We start from the raw sequence: 22,837 nt of genomic DNA, 5'->3' as shown, positions 1-22,837 counted from the left end.
TCACACCCTCTTGGCTCTGTCCCGTCCACCCTGTGCAGTGCCCTGGAGCAGAGGCAAAGGTGTGGGGCAGGGAGCAGGGCCACTGGGACCACTTACAATCCTGTCCAAGTTCTAGGGGTTCTGAGGGCTCTTGACCAGGAAGTGCAGGCCTAGGCTCCAAGCCACAATTGACTTTTGAGTGCTGATTTTGTATCCACAGACCTGATTTAACTCAATTTTTGTTTTTGCTTTTTGTTTTGGGGGTTTGTGGGTGCTTGGGAGTGTTTTTTTGTTTAGGTTCTTTTTTGTAGTTTTCTTGCTATTTTCTATGTAGACAATGTCATGTGCAGATATGGGCAGTTTTATTTCTTCATTTCCCATCTATATGTTTTTCATTTCTTTTTCTTACCTTACTTATTTTAGGGGCTAGAACTTCCTTTTTTTGAATAAGAGTGGAGAGGTTGGTCATCCTGTCCTTGTTCCCAAACTTAGTGGTAACCATTCAGTCTCTCACTATTAAGTATGAAGTTAGCTGTAGGGTTTTTGTCGACATTCTTTACCAAGCTTAGGTAATTCATCACTATCCCTAATGTTCTGAAAATTTGTTATCATGAATTGGTGTTGGACTTTGTCAATAATCTTCTCTATTCCTGGATGTAATCATATTATTTTTGTTCTTTAGCCTTTGTGGACTACATTAATTGATTTTTGAATGTTGAAACAACCTTGCAAACCTGGAAAAACTCTCACTTGGTCATGATGTATAATTTTTTTATACAGTGTTAGATTTGGCTTGCTAATATTTTGTTAACAATTTTTGTGCTTATATTCATGACGGATTTGTTACATAATGGCTTTTTTGGTATTGTCTTTGTCTGGTTTTGGTGTCAGGTTAATATTGGCCTCATCAAATGAGTTGGGAAGATTTTCCTCCTTTTAATTTTTGACAGAGGTTGTGTGGATTGGTGTGACTTCTTTAACTGATTCATATAATTTTCTATTTAAATCATCTGGGCCCAGAAATTTTTTTTGGAAGTTTTTTTTTAATTAAAAATTCAAGTTCTTGAATAGTTTTAGTGCTATTCAGATGTCTATTTAATCTTATTTGAGTTTTGATCCTTTTTGGTTTTCACGGAATTGGTCCTTTTCTTCTAAATTGTTGAGTTTATGAGCGTATTCATAATATTCCCATATTATACTTTGTGATAGCTGCAGACTCTGGAACCATATCCTCTGTTTAACTCCTGGCACTGGTGATTTGTGTCATCTCTCTGGTATTTTTGTCAGTCTTGCTAGAGGGTTGTCAATTTCAGTGACAGTTTTGAAAAAATAACAATTTCTTTGATAGTCTCTGTTGTTTTCCTATTTTCAATTTGATTTCCATTCTGGTGTTTATTATTTCCTTTCTTGTGATTTCTTTTGGTTTATTTTTCTCTTTTTTCCTAGTTTCTTGGGATAGAAACGTTTACTTGAGACCTTTTCTCTTTTCTAATATAAGCATTTAGTGCTATAAATTTCCCTGTCATCACTGTTCCAGCGACTTCATTTTTATTCTGTTCCATGTATATTTTATTTCCTTTGTGATCTCCTTCTTGACCCATGGACTATTTATAAATATGTTGTTTCATTTCAATGTGTTCTGAGATTTTTCCTCTTGTCTTTCTATTATTGATTTCCCATTTTGTTCCATTATGGTCAGAGAACACACTCTGTATGAATGATATCATTTCTTTTCAACTTTTTAAGGTTTGTTTCATGGCCCAGGATAAAGGTCTATGTTGGTGACTATTCTGCGGGAACTTGAAAAAAATGTATTCTGCCTGTTATTGACTGGAGTGTTCTATATATGTCAATTAGATCGTGTTTTAGTTGACTGTTTTTTCAGATCTACTATATTACTTTTGATATTCTATTTATCAACAGTTGTTTTATCAGTTGCTCAGAGGACTTTGATTTGTCTAATTCTCCCTTGATGACTCTTCTCTCTTTTCTCCTCTTGGGGAAGCTGTTCAGGTAGACAGCAGGTCTGGATGGTACCAGGGCTGAGGGTCAATTTGCTAGGACAAATTAATTAATACCTACTTAGCTTCAATAGTGTACAAAATACAGCTCCTATACAGCTCTTTCCATTATTTCTTCAAATATTCTTTCTGCCACTTTCTCTCTCTCCTCCTTCTGGGATTTAGCATGCATTGGTGCTAAAGATGGTGCACCATAGTTCTCTTGGTCTCTTTTCATTTTGCTTCATTATTTTCTCCTTCTGATAGTCAGAATGGATGATCTCAAGTGCCTGGCCTTCAAATTTACTGATTCTTCTGTGATTTTAAATCTGCTGTTGAAAACCTCTATTGAATTTTTAAAAATAATTCTTTCACCTCTTTTTACTTTTCTTAATGTGGCCACAAGAACGTTTAAAATTACCTATGTGGCTCCTGTTATATGTTCCTGTGTGTGTGTGGTGTGCATGTTTATTTATTTTTAAGAGCAATTTTAGTTTCACAGCAAAATTAAGAGAAATGTACAGAAATTTCCCAATTACTCTCTGCCTCTACATATGCATAGCTTCCTGCATTATCAACATCCCTCACCAGAGTGGTACATCTGTTACTGTTGGTGAACTCGCATTGTCACATCCATCATAAGCACCCAACGTCCATAGTTTATATGAGGGTTCACTCGGTACTGTGCATTCTATGGGTTTGGAAGAATGTATAAATGACATGTATCCATCATTATAGAACCATATAGAGTGTTTTCACTGCCCTAAAATTCCTCTGTGCTCCACCTATTCATGCCTCCCCACCTGAAACCCTAGCAATCACTGATCTTCTTATTGTCTCCATAATTTTGCCTTTTCCAAAATATCATGAAGCTGGAATCTTACAGGTGTGTAGTTTTTTCAGGTGGGTTTCTTTCACTTAGTAATATGCATTTAAGGTTCCTCATTGTCTTCTCATGGCTTGACAGTTCATTTCTTTTAAGCACTGAATAATATTCCATTGTCTGGATGTACCACAGTTTATGTTTCCATTATACCTACTGAAGGTTGAACTTGAAGGTTCCCTCCAAATTTTGGCAAACATGAATAAAGCTGCTATGAACATACATGTGCATGATTTTTTTGTGGACATAAGTTTTTAAATTCTTTGGGTAAATACCAAGGGGTGTGATTCCTGGATAATATGTTAGAGTGTGTTTAGTTTCATAAGAGATTGCCAAACTCTCTTCAAAAGTTGGCTATACCATTTGTATTTCCACCAGTAATGAATGAGAGGTCCCATTGCTGTACATTCTCACCAGCATTTGTTCTTGTCAGTATTCCAGATTTTGTCCATTCTAATAGGTGTGTAGTGGTATTTCATTGTTTTAATTGGAATTTTCCTGATAACATATGATGTGGAGCATCTCTTCCTACCTTTATTTTCCATCTGCATATCTTCTGAGGTGAGATGTCTGTGAAGGTCTTTGGCCCATTTTTTTGAGTTTTTTGGGTTTTTATTGTTGGGTTTTAAGTGTTTGTATATTTTGGATAACAGTCCTTTATCAGATATGCTTTTGTAAATATATTCTTTCAGTCCATGGTTTGTGTTATCATTCTCCTGATAGTGTCTATTGCAGAGAAGATATTTTACATTTTAATTAGGTCCAACTTATCAATTTTTTTTAATGGATTGTGCCTTTGCTGTTGTATCTAAAAAGTCACCGCCATATCCAAAGTCTTCTAGACTTTTTTTCTTACGTTATCTTCTGTGAGTTTTACATTTAGGCCTACAATCTATTTTAGTTAATTTCTGTGATGTAGTGAATTTTTCATTTATTATCTGACATTCCAGCTCCAGAATTTTATTGGTTCCTTTTCACAGTTTCAATCTATTTATTATAATTTTCTATTTTGTGAGACATTGTTCTTCTGATTTCCTTTAATTCTTTATTTATAGTTTCCTTTATCTTTTTGAGCATATTTAAAGAAGGTATTTAAATGTCTTTTCTAGTAATTCCAATATCTGTTCTTCCTCAGGGACCGTTTCCACTAATTATTTATTTTGTAAATGGTACTGTGGACAAAGAATGTCACTTGCCATATCAGTAAGCAAAGGGTGTTGCAGCCATCAAGCCATCAGCCACTGCAGATGAACCCCACCCTGAAGGTGTACCCTGAGGGAATTCAGGATGGAGAAAACAGGATACTGCCCCTAGACAGTTAAGGTGTACATCAAAGGAATGATTTCAATGAGCCCCAACTCTTGCATCTTCCCATACATAGAAAAGTGCCTAATTCATTAACTTGAGATGTCTAGTTTTTCCTTCCAACTACCTAGTGGTTTTTGGCAGAAACTCCTATATATCCCGGCTCCTTCCTTACCTTGCTGGAGTAGTCTCTGATTGCTGAGAGGCTGTCTCCCAGGCTTAAGTCCTTATTATGTCTGCTTAATAAAACATATTTCTCAACTGTTAGCTTGTGCAATTTTTTTCAGTTGACAGTACATAGGTTCTTATCTCTTCTCATGCTTTGAAATTTTTGTTGAAAACTATATTTGGAATGTTATAAAGAGGCAACTCTGGAAATGAGATTCTCCTCCCTTTCTTGAGTTTATTGTTGTTTGTATTTTTAGGGACTTTTAAAAATTATTTTTGAGAGACTCTCTCCTTTGCCATATGTGGTCATTGATGACTCTATCTCATTACCTTTGTTCATTAGCTTTTATTAGTTCATTTATTTGTTCATTAGCTTTTATTTCATTAGCCAGCGTTTTCACAGAGAACCCTTTAAGTGTCTGGATATAAAAAAAACAACTCAGTCTTTTCAGGTAGGCTATGTGTGTGCATTTGGGCACAACTTCAACACATCTAGGCAGATTACAGCTATGCGTTGTAATCTTCATTTCTTGTTTATACACACACACACACACACACACACACACACACACACACACACTGCACATACGTAAAAAGAGAGAGAGAGAGAAGAATTTAGTATAAGGAATTGAAGCATATAACTTGTAAGACAGAACAGCAGGCTTAAAATTCAGGTGAAAGATGATTTTACAGTCTTGAGTCTGAAATCTGCAGGAAAGGTCATCAGGTAGGAAACTCAGGCAGGATTTCTATGTAGCAGACTTGAGGAAGAAAAAAAGCTTGTTCAGGAAACCTTAGACTTTGCCCTTAGAGCTTCGCCTTGGCTGATGCCCACCCAAATAATGAAGAGTAATCTGCTTTACTCCAAGTCTACTAACTGTAAATATTAATCACATCTAAAAATATCTTCACAGCAACATCCAGACTGGTGTTTGGCCAAACAACTGGGCACCATAGCCAGGCATGTTGACAAAAAATATTAACTATCACAATTTCCATGTAAATGTTTTTGAGGAACACTGTCCCCAAAGTCACTTCTCTGACATGAGAGAGATCTGAATTAGATGAAAAAAAGGTAAGTCCTTTGCAATAGACCTTCAGGGAGCCACCAGACATTTCCAAATGGACAATCACAATTCTTTGAGGGCAAGGATCTGCTGCTCTCACCAGCACCAGGAAACCATACTGGGAACATGGGTTGACATCAAATCCGGGAGGTGGGGTGGGACAAAGGTAAGTTAAAATGTCACAATGCACTCCTACCAGGTTTTAGTCACCTTTTTCTTGTTTAAGCATTTGATTGGTTGCTATAAACCTTTGATTATTTTCCAGACATCTGAAAAGTTGATTTTGACGTTGATTTTACCAGTGCTTTTGTAGAGGGATGGTCCTTTGGAACTCCCTACGCTGACATTTTTGTTGCTGTCACTACTATCAAGATGCATTTTAAGGAAAATTTAAGAAAAAAAGAACATGTTTAAAAGAAGAAAGCTTATCCCCCATAGAATGCAGTGTATTTTTCACCATTAGTCGACCACAGTCTGGAAACTTTTACAGTAGTGGACCTACTCATAACCATAGTACTGACTAGAATTAATATGATTTGTTGAGCATTTTACTCTGTGCAACTGATGCCCAAATTGCCTCACATGTGTGATCTCCTTGGATCCACACAGACAGTGTAGCAATATGTTCTATTTAACCTAAGAACAGAAGAGGCAGATCATATAGTAACATTCCCTATTTTATTGAATAAGAAACTGAGGATTAGCCACTGACACAATATCAAAAGGAGAAAATCTAGCAAAATTAGGTTTGTCACTCAATTTGGGACAAGTCAACTTCTTGACCCTTCAGTTTCTTCATTGTAAAATGGGAACAAGAATATCTACATTCTAGGAAAGTTCTGAAGGTATAGTGGTATAACATATGTTCAATTGCTAGCAGACATGTGCTCAACTAATATTTAGACTAATATTTAAACTAACAATGATAATGAGGATTAGGGCTGCTATGTTCTCAGCCTCCACTATGAAAGTCCAGCACTAAATAGCTAATTTCATTAAATAGACTGCCAACTTGCACTGACTGTACAGGAGAAATAACAAGTCATTTCATGTTGTCATTTATCAGAATATTGCAATATGGACCTAACCTCAAAGGAAATTTATGTTTGGAAATTAATATTCAGGCATTGAGATATAACACAAGGCCCAAAGAGTTGCAATACTGTTGCTTAATTTGGTGAAAAATCTAACCTTTCTGATTCTCAGTTTACAATTTACTGTAAAAAGGCATCATAAGAAATCATTGGAGAAAATCTGAAAACCAAAAGCAAATACTTTGAAAAGACCAATATGATTGACAAGCCTCTATCCAGGCTAGCTAAGAAAAAAAAGAGGATGTAAGTTGCTAATATAAGAAATGAAAGAGAAGAGATCACTACAGATCCCATAGGCACTGAAAGGGTAACAGTATATAATGAACAACTCTATGCCCACAAACTTGATAACCCTGACCAATTCCTAAAAAGACACAATTATCCAATACTCCCACAGGAAGAAATACACAATCTGAATAGGCTTCTATTTATTAAAGGAGTTGAATTAATGATTAATACCTTCCAAAGCAGAAAACCACAGGCCAAGATGGGTTGGCCATTGAATTCTAACAAATATTTGAAGAAGGAATTATACCAGTTCTGTAAAAGCTACTCCAAGAGATAGAACAAGGTAGAATACTTCCTAACTCATTCTATGAGGCCAGCCTTGTCCTAGTACCAAGCCCAGGCAAAAACATTATAAGAAAAATACACATCAATATCTTTCATTAACACAAATGCAAAATCCTCAATAAAATAGTAGTAAATCAAATACTATAATTTATAAGAACAGTGCATATATCATGAACATGTGAGATTTTGAATTTACCAAGAGAAAAGTGACTCATTCCCTACAAGAGAAACTCCATAAGACTGGGTTTCTCAGTAGAAACCTTGCAGGTCAGGAGAGAGAATGATGTGTTCAAAATGCTGAAAGAAAAAAAAAGCCTACCAAGAATACTTTACTCAGCAAAGCTGTCCTTTGCATATAAAGGAGAGATAAAACTTTGCCAGCCAAACAAAAAATGAGGTAATTAATCACCACTAAACCTGCCTTTACAAGAAATCCTAAAGGGAGTCTTCAAGCTGAACCAAAATGATGCTAATTAGTAACATGTAAACCTGTAAAAGTATAAAACTCACTGGTAAATGTAAGCCTATAGTCAAACTCAAAATACTCCAAAACTGTAATGGCAGTGTGTAAATCACATTTAACTTGAGTGTAAAGGTTAAAAGACACACACACAGAAATAAATTAAAAATAACTTTAGCTAAATAATTTGATAATGGATACACTAAGTAAAACAATATAAATCATGACATCAAAAACATAAACGTGATGGTAAAGTAAAAGTATAGAGTTTTTGTATGCAATCAACATTAAATTGTTATTGCCACACAGCTCACAGTGCCATGTTGGCAGGGGTGTGTGGAATGACTCTGTTTCAGAAAAGAGAAGACAAGATGGTGGAGTAGAAGATCTTGAGTTCACCTCCTCCCACGAGAACATCAAAATCACAACAAACTGCTGAACAATCAAAAATAAAGAAGACTGGAACCTACTGAAGACAAAGAAGAAATCACAGTGAGATGGTAGGAGGGGTGTACTCACAATATAATCAAATTTCATACCCCCTGGTGGGTGACCCAGAAACTGGAGAATAATTATATCACAGAAATTCTCCCATGGGAGTGTGAGTTCTGAACCCCATGTCATGCTCCCCAGGCTGGGGGTCTGGCTACAGGATGAGGAGCCCTAAGAGCATTTGACTTTGAAGGCCACCAGGTCTTGTTTGCAGGAGCTCCAGAAGAGTGGGGGAAACAGAGACTCCAATATTGGAGGATGAACACAAGGTCTCATTTGCACCGGGACCCAGGGCAAAAGCAGTGGCTTTGTAGGAGCCTGGGCCAGACCTACATGCTGGTCTTGAATTTATTCAGGTATGCAAGAGTGGTTCAAAATTTGAAAATCAATTGATGTAATCTATCCTATCAACAGTCTGAAGAAGATAATTGCATGAATATATATGAATATATATATATATGCAGAAATTGGATTGAACAAAATCCAATGCCCATTCAGCAAAGTAGGAACATGGGAACTTCCTCAATTTGACAAGTTCATATACAAAAACCTACCGTTAATATCACATTCAGCAAGATGGTGGAATTCCATCCTTTCTACCATCCTCTTCCCACAGAGGTACAGATTTTCATAATCTCCCCAGCATAAGAGTACCTTTGTGGAAGTCCTGGAGTCCAGAGAAGTTCCAGCACACCAATTGAGCAAAAAAAATCCAAGAATAGACACACTGAAGAGGGTAAGAAGCACAGTTTCACCTGACCCACATCACCCCTCCCCCAAGGCAGCACAGCTTAGTGCCAAGAGAGATCCCCTCAACACAATTTCTCTCACAACGGAGAGTGAAAACATAGTGAACTCATGGCTTCCCCAGCAAGAAGTCCACTTCTTTCTTGCCCCACCCAGAATACTGAGGTAGGTGGAAGAGTTTGGGTGCAGGGAAAAGAAGTGGGGACTCACAACAACCAGGGCTCAGAATTCAATAATGGGCCATAGATCCTATTGTCAGCTTCACAGACTGCAACAGGAGGCACACCCATGAGTCACTTGGTGTGCCTCACCTTCAGAACACTCTCTCCCCCAACTGGCCCACAGGAATTCCCAAAACACAGCTCTATTCAGCCTCCTCTGTGGCTGGCTCCCATTGCTTGACCCCACAGATGGCAAGTGTGATCCTCTGCAGACAGCTTGAGAAAACATGCCAATGGCCATCTCAACTCTGCAGAATTGGGAGAAGGCACACAAACTTGAGCATTTCAGGGAACTGCACTATGGTAAACAAACAGGAGGCTCTCAGCACCTTGCCTGGTATTGTGGGATCAAGAGAGACATAAAATCTTAGGAATTCCCTCCTCCTAAGAGGGAACAAGGAGTGCAGAGTTGGTGTATCCATAGAAATGGTCTGCAAGTGCCTCAAAATCCATAGCTGGGCTGACTGGTGAAGGTGTTCCTCTCCTATAGCCAGTCAGTAAGAACTGTAGGAGGTGTCTACATCTTCAAATGTGAAAACAGCAACACAGAATTTCAATGTTAATGGAAAATCAAGAAAGCATGATACTATTGAAGGAACAAAATAATATTCCAATAACTGACCACAAAGAAATGAAGAGCTATGAATTGTCTGACAAAAATTCAAAATAGTTGTTTTAAGGAAGCTGGTGAGCTACAAGAGAACACAGATAACTTAGCAAAATCAGGAAAACCATACATGAACAAAATTAGAATTTCAATAAAGAAATAGAAATAATGAAAAAGAACCAAAGAGAAATTCTAGAGCTGAAGAAAGCATCGAATAAAGAAAAATTCCATAGAGAACACCAAAAACAGACTTCATCATGCAGAAGAAAAATCTGTGAACTCAAAGACAGGTCATTTGAAATTATCATGTCAGAGAACAACAAAGAGTGAAAGGATCAAAGATAGCCTACAGGATTCATCAGACACCATGAGGGAACTAATATACAGATTATGAGAGTCCCAGAAGAAGAGAGCAAGAAAGAGATGTAAAGCTTACTTAAAGAAATAATGGCTGAAAACATTCCAAATCTTGAAAGAGCTATTTATGGATATCCAGGAACATGAAGGTCAAAGGTGCCCAAAGAGGATCAACCCAAATTGAATTTCACCAAGACACATTACAATCAAACTGTAAATAATCAAAGACAAAGAGAATTTTTTTTTTTTGGTCCCCGTGAGGGGAAGTGCACCATTCCTGGAGATACTGCAATACCAGGTCGATGCGTGGAGCGGACAGAGCAAGCTCCTATTCCGACTCCCAGCTCCAAAAATCCATTTAATATATTGTCCTCGGATAGAGGACGTATCAGATATTAAACTGATAAGAACAGATACTACACTTGATCTTAGCCAAAAGGCCGAGAAGCGATGACAAAGAGAATTTTGAATTCACCAAGAGAAAAGTGATTCATTCCATACAAGAGAAACTCCATAAGATTCTAGATTTCTCACTAGAAACCTTGCAGTTCAGGAGAGAGTGAGATGATATGTTCAAAATGCTGAAAGAAAAATAAAAAAAGCCTACCAAGAATACTTTATCCAGTAAAGCTGTCTTTTGGAAATAAAGAAGAGATAAAACTGCCAGCCAAACAAAAAGTGAGGTAATTAATCATGACTAAACCTGACTTTACAAGAAATGCTACAGGAAGTTCTTCAAGCTGAACCAAAATGATGCTAATTAGTAACATGTAAACCTATAAAAGTATAAAACTAAAAGTATAAAACTCACTGGTAAATGTAAGTATATAGTCAAACTCAAAATACTACAAAACTTTAATGGTGGTGTGTAAATCACATTTAACTAGAGTGTAAAGGTTAAAAAAACAAAAGAATTAAAAATAACTATGCCGGGAGGACCTTCAAGATGGTGGAGGGGGGCTTCCCTGGTGGCGCACGGGTTGAGAGTCCGCCTGTAGGGGACATGGGTTCGTGCTCCGGTCCGGGAAGATCCCACATGCTGCGGAGCGGCTAGGCCTGTGAGCCATGGCTGCTGAGCCTGCGCGTCCGGAGCCTGTGATCTGCAATGGGAGAGGCCAAAACAGTGAGAGGCCCGTGTACCGTAAAAAAAAAAAAAGATGGTGGAGGAGTAAGACGTGGAGATCACCTTCCTCCCCACAGATACATCAAAAATACATCTACATGTGGAACAACTCCTACAGAACACCTCCTGAACACTGTCAGAAGATCTCAGACTTCCCAAAAGGTAAGAAACTCACCCCCACTGTACCTGGGTAGGGCAAAAGAAAAAAGAAAACACAGAGACAAAAGAATGCGGACTGGACCTGCCCCTCTGGGAAGGAGCTGTGATGGAGGAAAAGTTTCCACAAACTAGGAAGCCCCTTCACTGGCAGAGACAGGGGGATGGGCGGGGGGGAAGCTTCGGAGCCACAGAGGAGAGCGCAGCAACAGGGGTGCAGAGGGCAAAGTGGAGAGATTCCTGCACAGAGGATCAGTGCCGAACAGCACTCACCAGCCTGAGAAGCTTGTCTGCTCAACCACTGGGGTGGGTGGGGGCTGGGAGCTGAGGCTTGGGCTTCGGAGGTCAAATCCCAGGGAAAGGACTGGAGTTGGCTGTGTGAACACAGCCTGGAGGGGGCTAGTGCACCACAGCTAACTGGGAGGGAGTGCAGGAAAAAGTTTGGAACTGCCTAACAGTTAAGAGACCATTGTTTCGGGGTGCATGAGGAGAGGAGATTAAGAACACCATGTAAATGAGCTTCAGAGATGGGCTTGAGCCACGGCTATCAGCATGGACACCAGAGACGGGCATGAAGTGCTAAGGCTGCTGCTACAGCCACCAAGAATCCTGTGTGCAATCATAGGTCACTATCCACACCTCCCTCCCTGGAGCCTCTGCAACCCACCACTGCCAGGGTCCCATGATCCATGGACAACTTCTCCGGGAGAACACTCGGCCTGCCTCAGGCTGTTGCAATGGCACACTGGCCTCTGCCCTCACAGGCTCGCTCCACATTCCGTACCCCTCCCTCCCCGCAGCCTGAGTGAGCCAGAGCCCACTAATCAGCCGCTTCTTTAGGGTTAGGCAGTCTACTTGAAAAAGAATTCAGAGTAATGATAGTAAAAATGATCCAAAATCTTGGATTTTTCTTTGTATTTAATTTTTGATAGTTTAATTAATATGTGTCTTAGTGTGTTTCTCCCTGAATTTTTCCTGTAGGAATGGGACTCTCTGTGCTTCCTGGACTTGGTTGACTGTTTCCTTTCCCATGTTAGGGAAGTTTTCAACTATAATCTCTTCAAATATTTTTCAGTACCTTTCCTTTTCTCTTCTTCTTCTGGGACCCCTATAGTTCGAATGTTGGTGTGTTTAATGTTGTCCCAGAGGTCTCTGAGACTGTCCTCAATTCTTTTCATTCTTATTTCTTTATTCTGCTCTGCAGTAGTTATTTCCACCATTGTATCTTCCATGTCACGTATTTGTTCTTCTGCCTCAGTTATTCTCCTATTGATTCCTTCTAGTGTATTTTCCATTTCAGTTTTGTGTTCTCCATCACTGATTGTTTGTTCTTTAGTTCTTCTAGGTCTTTGTTAAATATTTCTTGTATCTTCTCAATCTGTGCCTCCATTCTATTTTTGAGGTCTTGGTTCATCTTTATTATGATTACTCTGAATTCTTTTTCAGGTAGATTGCCTATTTCCTCTTCATTTATTTGGTCTTGTGGGGTTTTACCTTGCTCCTTCTTCTGTAATCTATTTCTCTGTCATCTCATTTTGTCTAACCTACTGTTAAGGTCTCCTTTCCTTAGGCTTCAGTGTCTGTAGTTCCTCTTGCTTTTGTTGTCTGCTCCCAGTCAGTGAGGTTGGTCCAAGGGCTTGTGTAGGCTTCCTAGTGGGAGGGACTGGTGCCTGTGCTTGGGGGTGTGGAGCTGAGTCTTTTCCCTCTGAAAGGCAGGGCCACATCAGGTGGTGTGTTTTGGGGTGTCTGTGATCTTAGTATGACTTTAGGTAGCCTGTCTGATGATGGGTGAGGCTGTGTTCCTGTCTTGCTGGTTGCTTGGTGTGAGGTGTCCAGCACTGGAGCCTGCAGGCTGTTGTGTGGGGCTGCATCTTGGTGTTGATATGGATACCTCCGGAAGTATGCACACCGATTAATATTCCCTGGGCCCAGGTATTCTCTGGCGGTCCAGTGTCCTGGACTTGGCACTTCCACCCCAGAGGCCCAGGCCTGACCCCTGGATGGGGAACCAAGTGCCCACAAGCTGCCCAATGATAAAAGAAAGAACAGAAAAGAAACCCAAGGCAAAGAGCAAAAACAACAGCAAACAGCAGCAACAACACAACACACACACACAGAATAAAATAAATTTAAAAAAACAAGAGAACAAACAAAAGAATTCAAACATGAGAACAGTCAATAAGGCCTTAACAAACAAAACTTAAAAAATGAAAAATAAAACAAAAACAGACAGCAAACAAAAAACAAGAAAAGTGAAGAAAACAAAATATACACATATAAACAATCAAAAAAACTAAAGAAAAAATAAAATGAAAAAACAAAGAACAAAACAAGGAAACAAGTAAAGTAAAAATAGAATATATATATATATATTTAAAAAATAAAAATAAATGATAAAAGATAATAAAAGGAACACCACCAACAACTGAACAAAACAAAACAAACAAAACTGAATAATAGAATTAAGAATATTTTTCTGGGCCCTCCTCTGTCAGTGTCATTGCTCCCTCAGTGAGCCACAGCCAATCCCTACCTTCCCAGGAGGACCTCCAATAACCTAGGTAGGTCCCTGGACCTGCTGTGGGCACTGTGGGGCCAGCTCAGACTCTGACCTGGCTTGACTCCCACATGTATGTTACCCAAAACTCCAGTGCTATGAAGGCTAGATCGGTCTCAACTGTGGGAACACTCATTGTCTATTCAGGTATTCCAGAGAGGCTGGATTTACCAAGTCAATCTTGGGGATTTAATCCATGGCTTGTGCAGCTGCATGGAAAGACTTCCATTCCTCTTCCTTAGTCGCATGGCCCCTGGGGCTCAATTCTCGTTTTGGCTTCACCTCTGCATGTGTGCCACCCTCAGGAATCTGTTCCTTGCCCAGGTGTGAGTGGGTGAAAGCAGTGGCTGCTTGGGGCACACTTACTCAGGCCAGGGAGGGGTATGGCGGACACAACTGGGGCGTTCATGAGTTGCCTGCAGCAGCGGGGACCAGCAGGCAGTTGCAACAGTCTGGGGCATGCTCACTCTGGTGGGAGTGCCTGGCAGTGCCTGCAGAGGCAGGAGCTGGCATGTGGGGGCAGTGGTGGCCCTGCTCCCCTCACACCTCTCAACAATGGTGCCCCACTTTCCAGGCAGTGCATGCTTCCTCTAGGGGCATTCCCAGCTGCGCATCCCCTCACTCCTGTCCCCACTGCTATATCCGTGCAGCTTACAGCACTCCTCTGCCCAGATCCATTCTCCCAACCCCACGCTTTAGCACTCAGCCCAGCCAGCATCAGCAGACTCTCATCCCAGGCAGGGGAGCCCAGGGCTGATGCCCAAGGAGGCTTTGGGATGGGCAGCACTCAGGCCTCTGGAGCCCACATGGGCAGAGGAGACCCTGGCCCGAGGGATGGGTGTGCCTGCTCAGATAGGAGCCCTTCCCAATGCCCATGGAGGCTGAAGAAGCCGGCAGGTGGTGAAAGGGGTTATAATGGTAGTTCTGCCCCTTGTACGCCACTCAAAAATGACGCCTTGCTTTTATGGTGTCCCAGGTTTTTTCTGCAGACTTTCCCGGTTGTGCAGCTCCTTACTCTTGTCCCTTCAGGCTATCTTTTCACACCCAACAGCTGTCCCCTCCCTGGGTCCGTGCTCCAAACCCCAATTTCCTGCACCCAGCCTCCCTTTGCAACAGGTGACTCACGACTCAGGCTGGAATGTGCAGAGCTGCAGTGTAGACCATGCAGTTCTTAATTTTTCCTGCCTTCTACAGACTGTCCACTGCATTCTCCTTTGATCCCCTGAAGGTCCTTTTCTGTCCCAGCTGATTTCCCCACCATGAGAGAGTTTTTCTGAATATGAGGACCTCCCCTCACCTTCAGCTTCCCACCAGGGTTGCTGGTCCCTCTTTTGATTCCTCTTTTCTTTTTTTCTTCTTTCTTTCATCCTAGACAGTTGTGAGGGGATGTTTCTTGTCCTCTTAGGTGTCCAAAGTCTTCCGCTAATGTTCAGCAGGTGCTCTATGAGAACTGTTACGTTTGTAGTTGTATTCTTGATATACTTGTGAAGAGCGACGAATTCCACATCCTCCTATTCCACCATCTTGACTCCTCCCCTCTCTTGTTTCTTGATGTAGGCATTTATCAGTATAAATTCCCCTTTTATAACAGCTTTTGTAGAAACACATGGGTTTTGATGTGCTTCAATTTTAGTTTCAAGATATTTCTTGATCTCGCTTTTAATTTCTTCTTTGACCCATCAATTGCTGCTGAGCATGTTGTTGTTTTTAACATCTTTATTGGAGTATAATTGCTTTACAGTATTGTGTTTGTGCTGTATAACAAAGTGAATCAGCTATACATATACATATATCCCCATATCCCCTCCCTCTTGCATCTCCCTCCCACCCTCCCTATCCCACCCCTCTAGGTGGTCACAAAGCAACAAGCTGATCTCCCTGTGCTATGCAGCTGCTTCCCACTAGCTATCTATTTTACATTTGGTAGTGTATATATGTCCACTGAGCATGTTGTTTAATTCCCAACTATCTGTTAATTTTCCAGCTTTCCTCCTGCTATTGATTTCTAATTTCATACCATTGTAGTCAGAAAATATACTAGCTATAATTTCAATCTTTTTTAAAATTTGGTAAGACTTGTCTTCTGACATATTATATAATTTATCCTGGAGAATGTTCTGTGTGTGCTTAAGAATATTCTGCTGCTCTTGGATGGAATATTCTGTACATGTCTGTTAGTTCCATTTATTCTATAGTATGGTTCAAATCCAATGTTTCCTTATTTATTTTCTGTACAGATGTCCTATCTGTTGTTGAAAGTGGGGCATTGATGTCTCCTACTATTATGGTATTGCTGTCTATTTCTCTTTTCAGAACTGTTAGTATTTGCTTAATATATGTAGATTCATATATATTTACAATTGTTATATCTTCTTTCTTATTTATTTTATTTTATTTTTTATTGGAGTATAGTTGCTTTACAATGTTGTGTTAATTTCTACTGTACAGCAAAGTGAATCAGTTATACGTATACATATATCCACTCTTTTTAAGATTTCCTTCCTATTTAGGTCACCACAGATCATTGAGTAGAGTTCCTTGTGCTATACAGTAGGTTCTCATTAGTTATCTATTTTATACATAGTAGCGTATATATGTCAATCCCAATCTCCCAATTTGTCCCACCCTCCCTTCCCCCCTTGGTAACCATAAGTTTGTTCTCTACATCTGTGACTCTATTTCTGCATTGCAAATAAGTTCATCTGCACTATTTTTCTAGATTCCACATATAAGCTATATTATACAATATTTGTTTTTCTCTTTCTTAATTACTTCATTCTGTATGACAATCTCTAGGTCCATCCACATCTCTGCAAATGGCACTATTTCATTCCTTTTTATGTCTGAGTAATATTCCCTTGTATATATGTACCACATTTTCTTTACCCATTCCTCTGTCAATGGACATTTAGGTTGCTTCCATGTCCTGGCTATTGTAAATAGTGCTGCAATGAACATCAGGGTTCATGCATCCTTTACAATCGTTATATCTTCTTGACCCCTTTATCATTACATAATTACCATATTTGCCTTCTGTTACTATTTTTTGCTTAAAGACTATTTTTTCTGATATACATATAGCTACCCCTCCTCTCTTTTGGTTTCCACTTGCATGGAATATCTTTTGTCATCTCTTTACTTTGAGCCTATGTGTGTCCTTAAAGTTGAAGTGAGTCTCCATAGGCATCATATAGTTGGGTCCTATTTTTTCATCCATACAACCACACTTTGCCATTTTATTAGAGAATTCAATCCATTTACATTTAGAGTAATTCTTAATAGGTAAACGATAGGTAAAGACTGACTAATGCCATCCTATTAATTGTTTTCTGGCTGTTTTGTAGCTTGATTGTTCTTTTCTTCCTTTCTTGCTGTCTACCATTGAGGATTGATAATTTTCCAAAGTGATATTGTTTGATTCCCCTCGTTCTATCTTTTTTGTAACTGCTTTGCAGTTAACAAGGAGGCTTACATAAATCTTCTTATATATATAACAGTCTATTTTACACTGATAACAATTTAACTTTGATTGCATGCAAAACCTATATACTTTAATCCCCTTTCCTTTTATACTTTTTATGTCACTATTTTAATCTTTTTTTATTGTGTATCCATTAACAAATTGTTGAAGCTATAGCTATTTTGGGTACTTTTGTTTTTTAACCTTTATGCTAGAGTTAACTAGTTAACACATCACCATATTACAGTATCAAGCTGTTTCGAGTCTAATTATATGTTCACTTTTGCCAATGTGTTGCTTATTTTCTTATGTTTTCATGTTAGTAATTAGCATTCTTTTGTTTCAGCTTCAAGAATTCCTTTCAGCATTTCTTGTAAGGCAGCTTTAGTGGTGATGAAATCCCTCAGCTTTTGCCCGGGAAACTCTTTATCTCTCTTTCAGTTTTGAAGGACAACTTTGCTGGCTAAAGTATTCTTGGTTGGCAGTTTCTTTTAGCACTTTGAGTATATCATCCCACTCTCTCCTAACCTGTAAGTTCATTGCTGAGAAATCCACTGATAGCCTTATGGGTGTTCCCTCGTTGTAGAAAATTTTTTTCCTGTTGCTTGTAAAATTCTCTCTTTGTCTTTAAACAATTTTATTATTATGTATCTTGGAGAACATTGTTTTGGATTGAAATTTTGAGGTGACCTATTAGCTTCATGAACCTGAATAACTATATCCCTTCCCAGGTTTGTGAAGTTCTCAGCCATTATTTTTTTAAATAAGCTTTCAGCCATTTCTCCATCCCTTCTTCTGGGACTCCAGTTAAGTATAATATTTCTTTTGATGGTATTTCATAATTTCCATAGGCTTTCTTCATTCGTTTTCATTCATTATTATTATTTTTTTTGCTTCTCTGATTGGATAATTTCAATTGATCTGCCTTCTAGCTCACTGATTCTCTCTTCTGTTTGTTAAAGTGTGCTGTTGGAGTTCTCTGTTGTATTCTTCCATTCAGTGATTGTATTTAGCTCCAAAATTTCTGTTTGGTTATTTTTTTATGCTTTCTATCTCTTTATTGAACTTCTCCTTTCATTGTTGCACTGTTTCCCTGACATCATTAAATTGTTTATCTGTGTTCTCTTGTAGCTTTCTGAGCATCTGTAGAAAAATTATTTTGAATTCTTTGTTGAACACTTCCTTGAGCTCTATTTCTCTGGGGACAGTTGCTGGTGGTTTACTGTATTCCTTTGGTAGAGATGTATTTTCCTGATTTTTTTCTCATGATTCCTGTAGCCTTGACTATGTATCTGCACACTTGAAGGAGTAGTCAACTCTTCTAGACTTTATGGACTGACTTCAGTAACAGAAGCATTTCACCTATGAATAGAGGCACACTGTATCATGCTGTGACCTGGTTCTAGTGGTCCAGGGCGTCAAGTATGGGGGCTTGTGGTGGCACTGCGTCTGGGAAGCATGATGTCTCTTCAGTTTAGGCCAATTTTGTCCACAGCACTGACAACTATGTGGTCCTTGGTGAGCACAGCACAGTGTGGGGGGGGTATGCAGTGGATGCAAGGACTGTTGGACTCCTTAGTGGCACCTCTAGATCTAGCAGCTAGGGACCAGGGCAGTCAGTGTTGCTGGTCAGAGTCAGTGGTGTGCACACACTCAGCTGCAGAGGCTAGCTGCAGACACCTGTGCCTGCACACTTTTTCCTTAAGCATGTGTGCTTCAGTGGAGGCTGATAGTGGGAGTTGGGCTAGGGACATGCAGGTACACAGCTAGAAGGGCTAGCTATGGGTAGGTGTGATGTTGCCAGCCAGTGATTAATCGAGGCCCACAAACAGCTGCAGGGGCTGTGGCATTCCATGTGATCACCTGTGGCTCCAACTCTCCCTGCCCATCTTACCCCGGGCATGTGTACTGCAGTGGAAGCTGATGGCTGATGACAGGATCCAGGCTGGAAGCATGCAGACACACAGTTGAAGAGGTTAACTATGGGTGGGTGTGGTAGTGCTGGACAGTGACAGAAGACAGGGCCTGATCTGGGCTCAGAAGTTGCTCCAGGAGCCCTGGCTTTTGGTGTGCCCACTGTGGCTGCACGATCTTCCTCAGGGTATGAAAGCTACAGTGGAGGCATAAGGCTAGATCCATGTGGATGTGCAGATGGAGGCCCCAAGCAGAAGCACAGTGGTGAAAGTCACCCAGGGTGCTTAGGCTGGCATTTTGCACTCATGCAGATGCAGAGGCTCAACATAGCTATGTGTGTGGCTCCTGGGCTCTGGCAGTAGCACGGAAGGACTCAGGCAGCTGGCAACTTATACTTGCATAGCTTCAGGATCCTGGATAGCTGTTGGTATGGTTCCTGGGCTCTGACAGGGGTGGGAGGAGGAAAGGAGTGGGAAGGAACTCAGATGGCTGGCATCAGCAAATGCAAATACCTGTGGAGTGAAAGCTGGTGAAATATGCAGGCAATCCACAGCAACTGTGTTGGCTGTTGGTTTCCTCAGTGGTGAAATTTGCTGAATTCGTCTGCAGAGCAGGTCTTTGTGAACTATGATTGCTCCTGCTGTATGTCTGCTAATAATAGCCTCTGCTTTTCTTCCTTTTTCCTAGCTGGCTGTATACATTTCAGCTTTGCTGGTCTAGGTGGGGTGAAACCAAAGTGGGAACTTTCTGCAATGCCTCAAGAGGCTGGATAAGCTGTTTGCTCACCCCTACTCTTCCTTTCCTAGAGAGAGGAACTCTTTCTTGGTGGAAGTTCTTTCTTGGTGCTGAACAATGCTGCTTTGGGAGATGGGATGTTGCAGATAGAATGAAGTTGTCTTCTTTCTCTGCTTGTGTGGTTCTCAAAAATACTGGTTTTTGTTCCACTGTGCTGCTAAAATTCCTAGGTGGACTCTAGAGGTTTTCCAGAGCTGTTTTTATTCATGGATAGCTGTTCAATCATTGAACTTTTTGGGGGGTGTGTTGGGGAAGCAGGGTTCTTCTGCATTTCAGTTTTCCCCAGAAACTAATGGCTGATTTTTCATCAAAAACCATGGAGGCCAGAAGGCATACTTAAAGTGTGAAAAGAAAAAAATAGTCAACTAAGAATTCTATATATGCCAAAACTATTCATCAGAACTGAAGGAGAAATCAAGACAGCCCCAAACAAACAAAATCAGAAGAATTTGTCACCAGTAGACGTGCCCTACAAGAAATGCAAAAGGGAGTCCTTCAGGCTGAAAGGGAAGGATGCTAGATAGCCATACACAGAAATAAAGAACACCGGTAAAGGTAATTAAATAGGTAAATATAAAATTCAGTATTATTTTATTATTGGTTTGTAACTTTTCTTTTTTACTATATGATTTGAAAGACAAATTCATAAAACAATAATTATAAGTCAATGCTAGTGGATACACATTGTATAAAGATGTAAGTTATGACAATAACATCATAAAGGGGAAAGGACAGAGGTGTCTAGGAGCATAAGAGCAGAGTTTTGCATGCTACTGAAGCTGTTAGTATTAATTCAAACTAAAATGTTATGAATTCAATATGTTACTTATAATCCTCAGGATAACCACGAAGAAAATAACTCAAAATACACAAAAAGGAAAATGAGAAGGGAACCAAAATGGAACACAACAACAAAAAATCAATTAAACACAAATGAAGGCAGTAATGGAGGTAATGAGGAAGGAAAAGCTATAAGACATATAGAAAAAAATAGCAAAATGGCTGAAGCTAATTCTTCCTTATCAGTAATAAGTTTAAATGTAAATAGAGTAAACTATGTAATCAAAAGGCATAGATTGGCAGAATGGATGAAAAAATTATGATCGAACTATATGCTGCCTACAAGAGACTCATTTTAATCAAAAGAAACTGGTAGGTTGAAAGTGAAATTATGGAAAGAATACTCCACGCAAATAGTAACTAAAAGAGAACTGGGGTAGTTATACAAATATCATACTAAACAGACTTTAATTCAAAATGTGTTTCAAGGTACAAAGAAGGACATTACATATTGATTAAAAGGTCAATTCACCAAGGAGCTATAATTATAAACATACACACAACTAACAAGACCATCACAAAATATATGAAGCAAAACCAGGCAAAACAGAAGGGAGAAATAGTTCTACAATAATAGTTCTATACTTCAATACTCCACTGTCAGTAATGGGTAGAACAACAACCCATAAACAGAAGATCAATAATAGAGAACTTGCAAAACACTATAAACCAACTAGAACAAATAATATATACAGAATGCTCTGCTGGCAATAGCAGAATACATATTTTTCTCAAGTGCACATGGAGCATTCTCCAGGATACACCATAAATTGAGCCCCAAGTCTCAGTTAATTTAAAAAGAATAAAATCTTACAAAATATCTTTTGTGGTGACAAAGGAATGAAACTGAAAATCAATAACAAGTGAAACTGGAAAATTCACAAGTATGTGGAAATGGAACAACACACTATTAAACAATCAGTAGGTCAAAGAATACATCACAAGGGAAATTAGAAAATACTTAGAAATGGATTAAAATGAAAATACAACCTATCAAAACATATGGGATGCAGCAAGGCAGTGCTCAGAGATTTATAGTTATAAAAACATATTTTTAAAAAGAAACAATATATCAAACCAATAACCTAACTCTACACCTTAAGGAAATAGGAAATTAAAATAGCAAACTAAATCCAAAGTTAGCAGAAGGAAGGAAATAATAAAAATTAGTTATAATATTGTAAATTAAGTATATTTCAGTTAAGTAATTAATTAAATTTTTTAAATGGTGTTGGCAAGTTTATGAGAGACCAGACACACACACTCTTATGCACCATTATTGGGGATGTATAGCAAATGTATAGGGCAAATTAGCAGTATCAAAAATTTTAATGTCTATATATCCTTTGACCCAGGAATTTTTTTAGGATTCTACCATATAAAAAATATCCTCACATAAGCCCAAAGATATTTATTGCAACATTATTCATAATGGATGGGGGAAATCCCTGGAAGTAACTTAAATTTCCATTAATAAGTGAGTGTTTAAATAATGTTAACATTCAGATTCTTGAATAGTATGACTCCACAAAAAAGAAAGAATTTATATGGAAAGAACTACATGGCATATTGCCATGTGGTCAAATAGAAAAAAAGGAAATTGCAAATCATTATAGAGTATGATTCCATTTATGTTAATATACTATTAATGATGATAATCTGCTCCACAGATGAAATTGCCTGGTTATGACATCGTCCTGCTGCCCTAGGATTGAGAAAGAAAAAAGAAGATAGTGAGGAGAAGAAAATTACAAAGGGATAAGGAGTTGGTAATAAAAAGAGGAAATAGAGAACTTCAAATTTTTAACTGTATATCCTGAAAGGGAGAATAGTGCTTAAAGAGTACAGGTTCTGGAACCAGACTGCCTGAGTTCATAGTTGGACTCTGAACTTACTATCTCGGTAATTATCAGTTAGTTGTCTCACTTCTCTGAGCCCTAGTTTCTTCATCTGTAACATGGGAATAATAATACCTTTCTCATAAGGTCCTTATGAGGATGGGCTAAATTTATCCATGTAAAGCACTTAACAAAGGTGCA

General features: G+C 39.1%; 1 protein-coding gene and 1 non-coding gene across 2 annotated transcripts in view; both read right to left on the bottom strand.

Moving 5' to 3' along the window:
• Window positions 1–10,214: 10,214 nt before the first annotated feature.
• Window positions 10,215–10,405, bottom strand: LOC117310522 (U2 spliceosomal RNA). Its single transcript, XR_004524666.1, has one exon. It is a non-coding gene; the product is annotated as a U2 spliceosomal RNA (small nuclear RNA).
• Window positions 10,406–20,517: 10,112 nt separating this feature from the next.
• APEX2 (apurinic/apyrimidinic endodeoxyribonuclease 2) overlaps window positions 20,518–22,837 on the bottom strand; it is a 34,814-nt gene continuing 32,494 nt past the window's right edge. Inside the window, exon 7 of the mRNA XM_019943625.3 lies at window positions 20,518–22,503. Coding sequence (XP_019799184.1) covers window positions 22,483–22,503 — 21 coding nt within the window. The 3' untranslated portion in view covers window positions 20,518–22,482. The remainder of the gene's footprint in view (window positions 22,504–22,837) is intronic.

This window comes from Tursiops truncatus, chromosome X, assembly GCF_011762595.2.
Source record: "Tursiops truncatus isolate mTurTru1 chromosome X, mTurTru1.mat.Y, whole genome shotgun sequence".
Taxonomy (NCBI): Eukaryota; Metazoa; Chordata; class Mammalia; order Artiodactyla; family Delphinidae; genus Tursiops; species Tursiops truncatus.
Note: the sequence above shows the minus strand (reverse complement) of the source record. Positions and strands in the feature narration are given on the sequence as shown.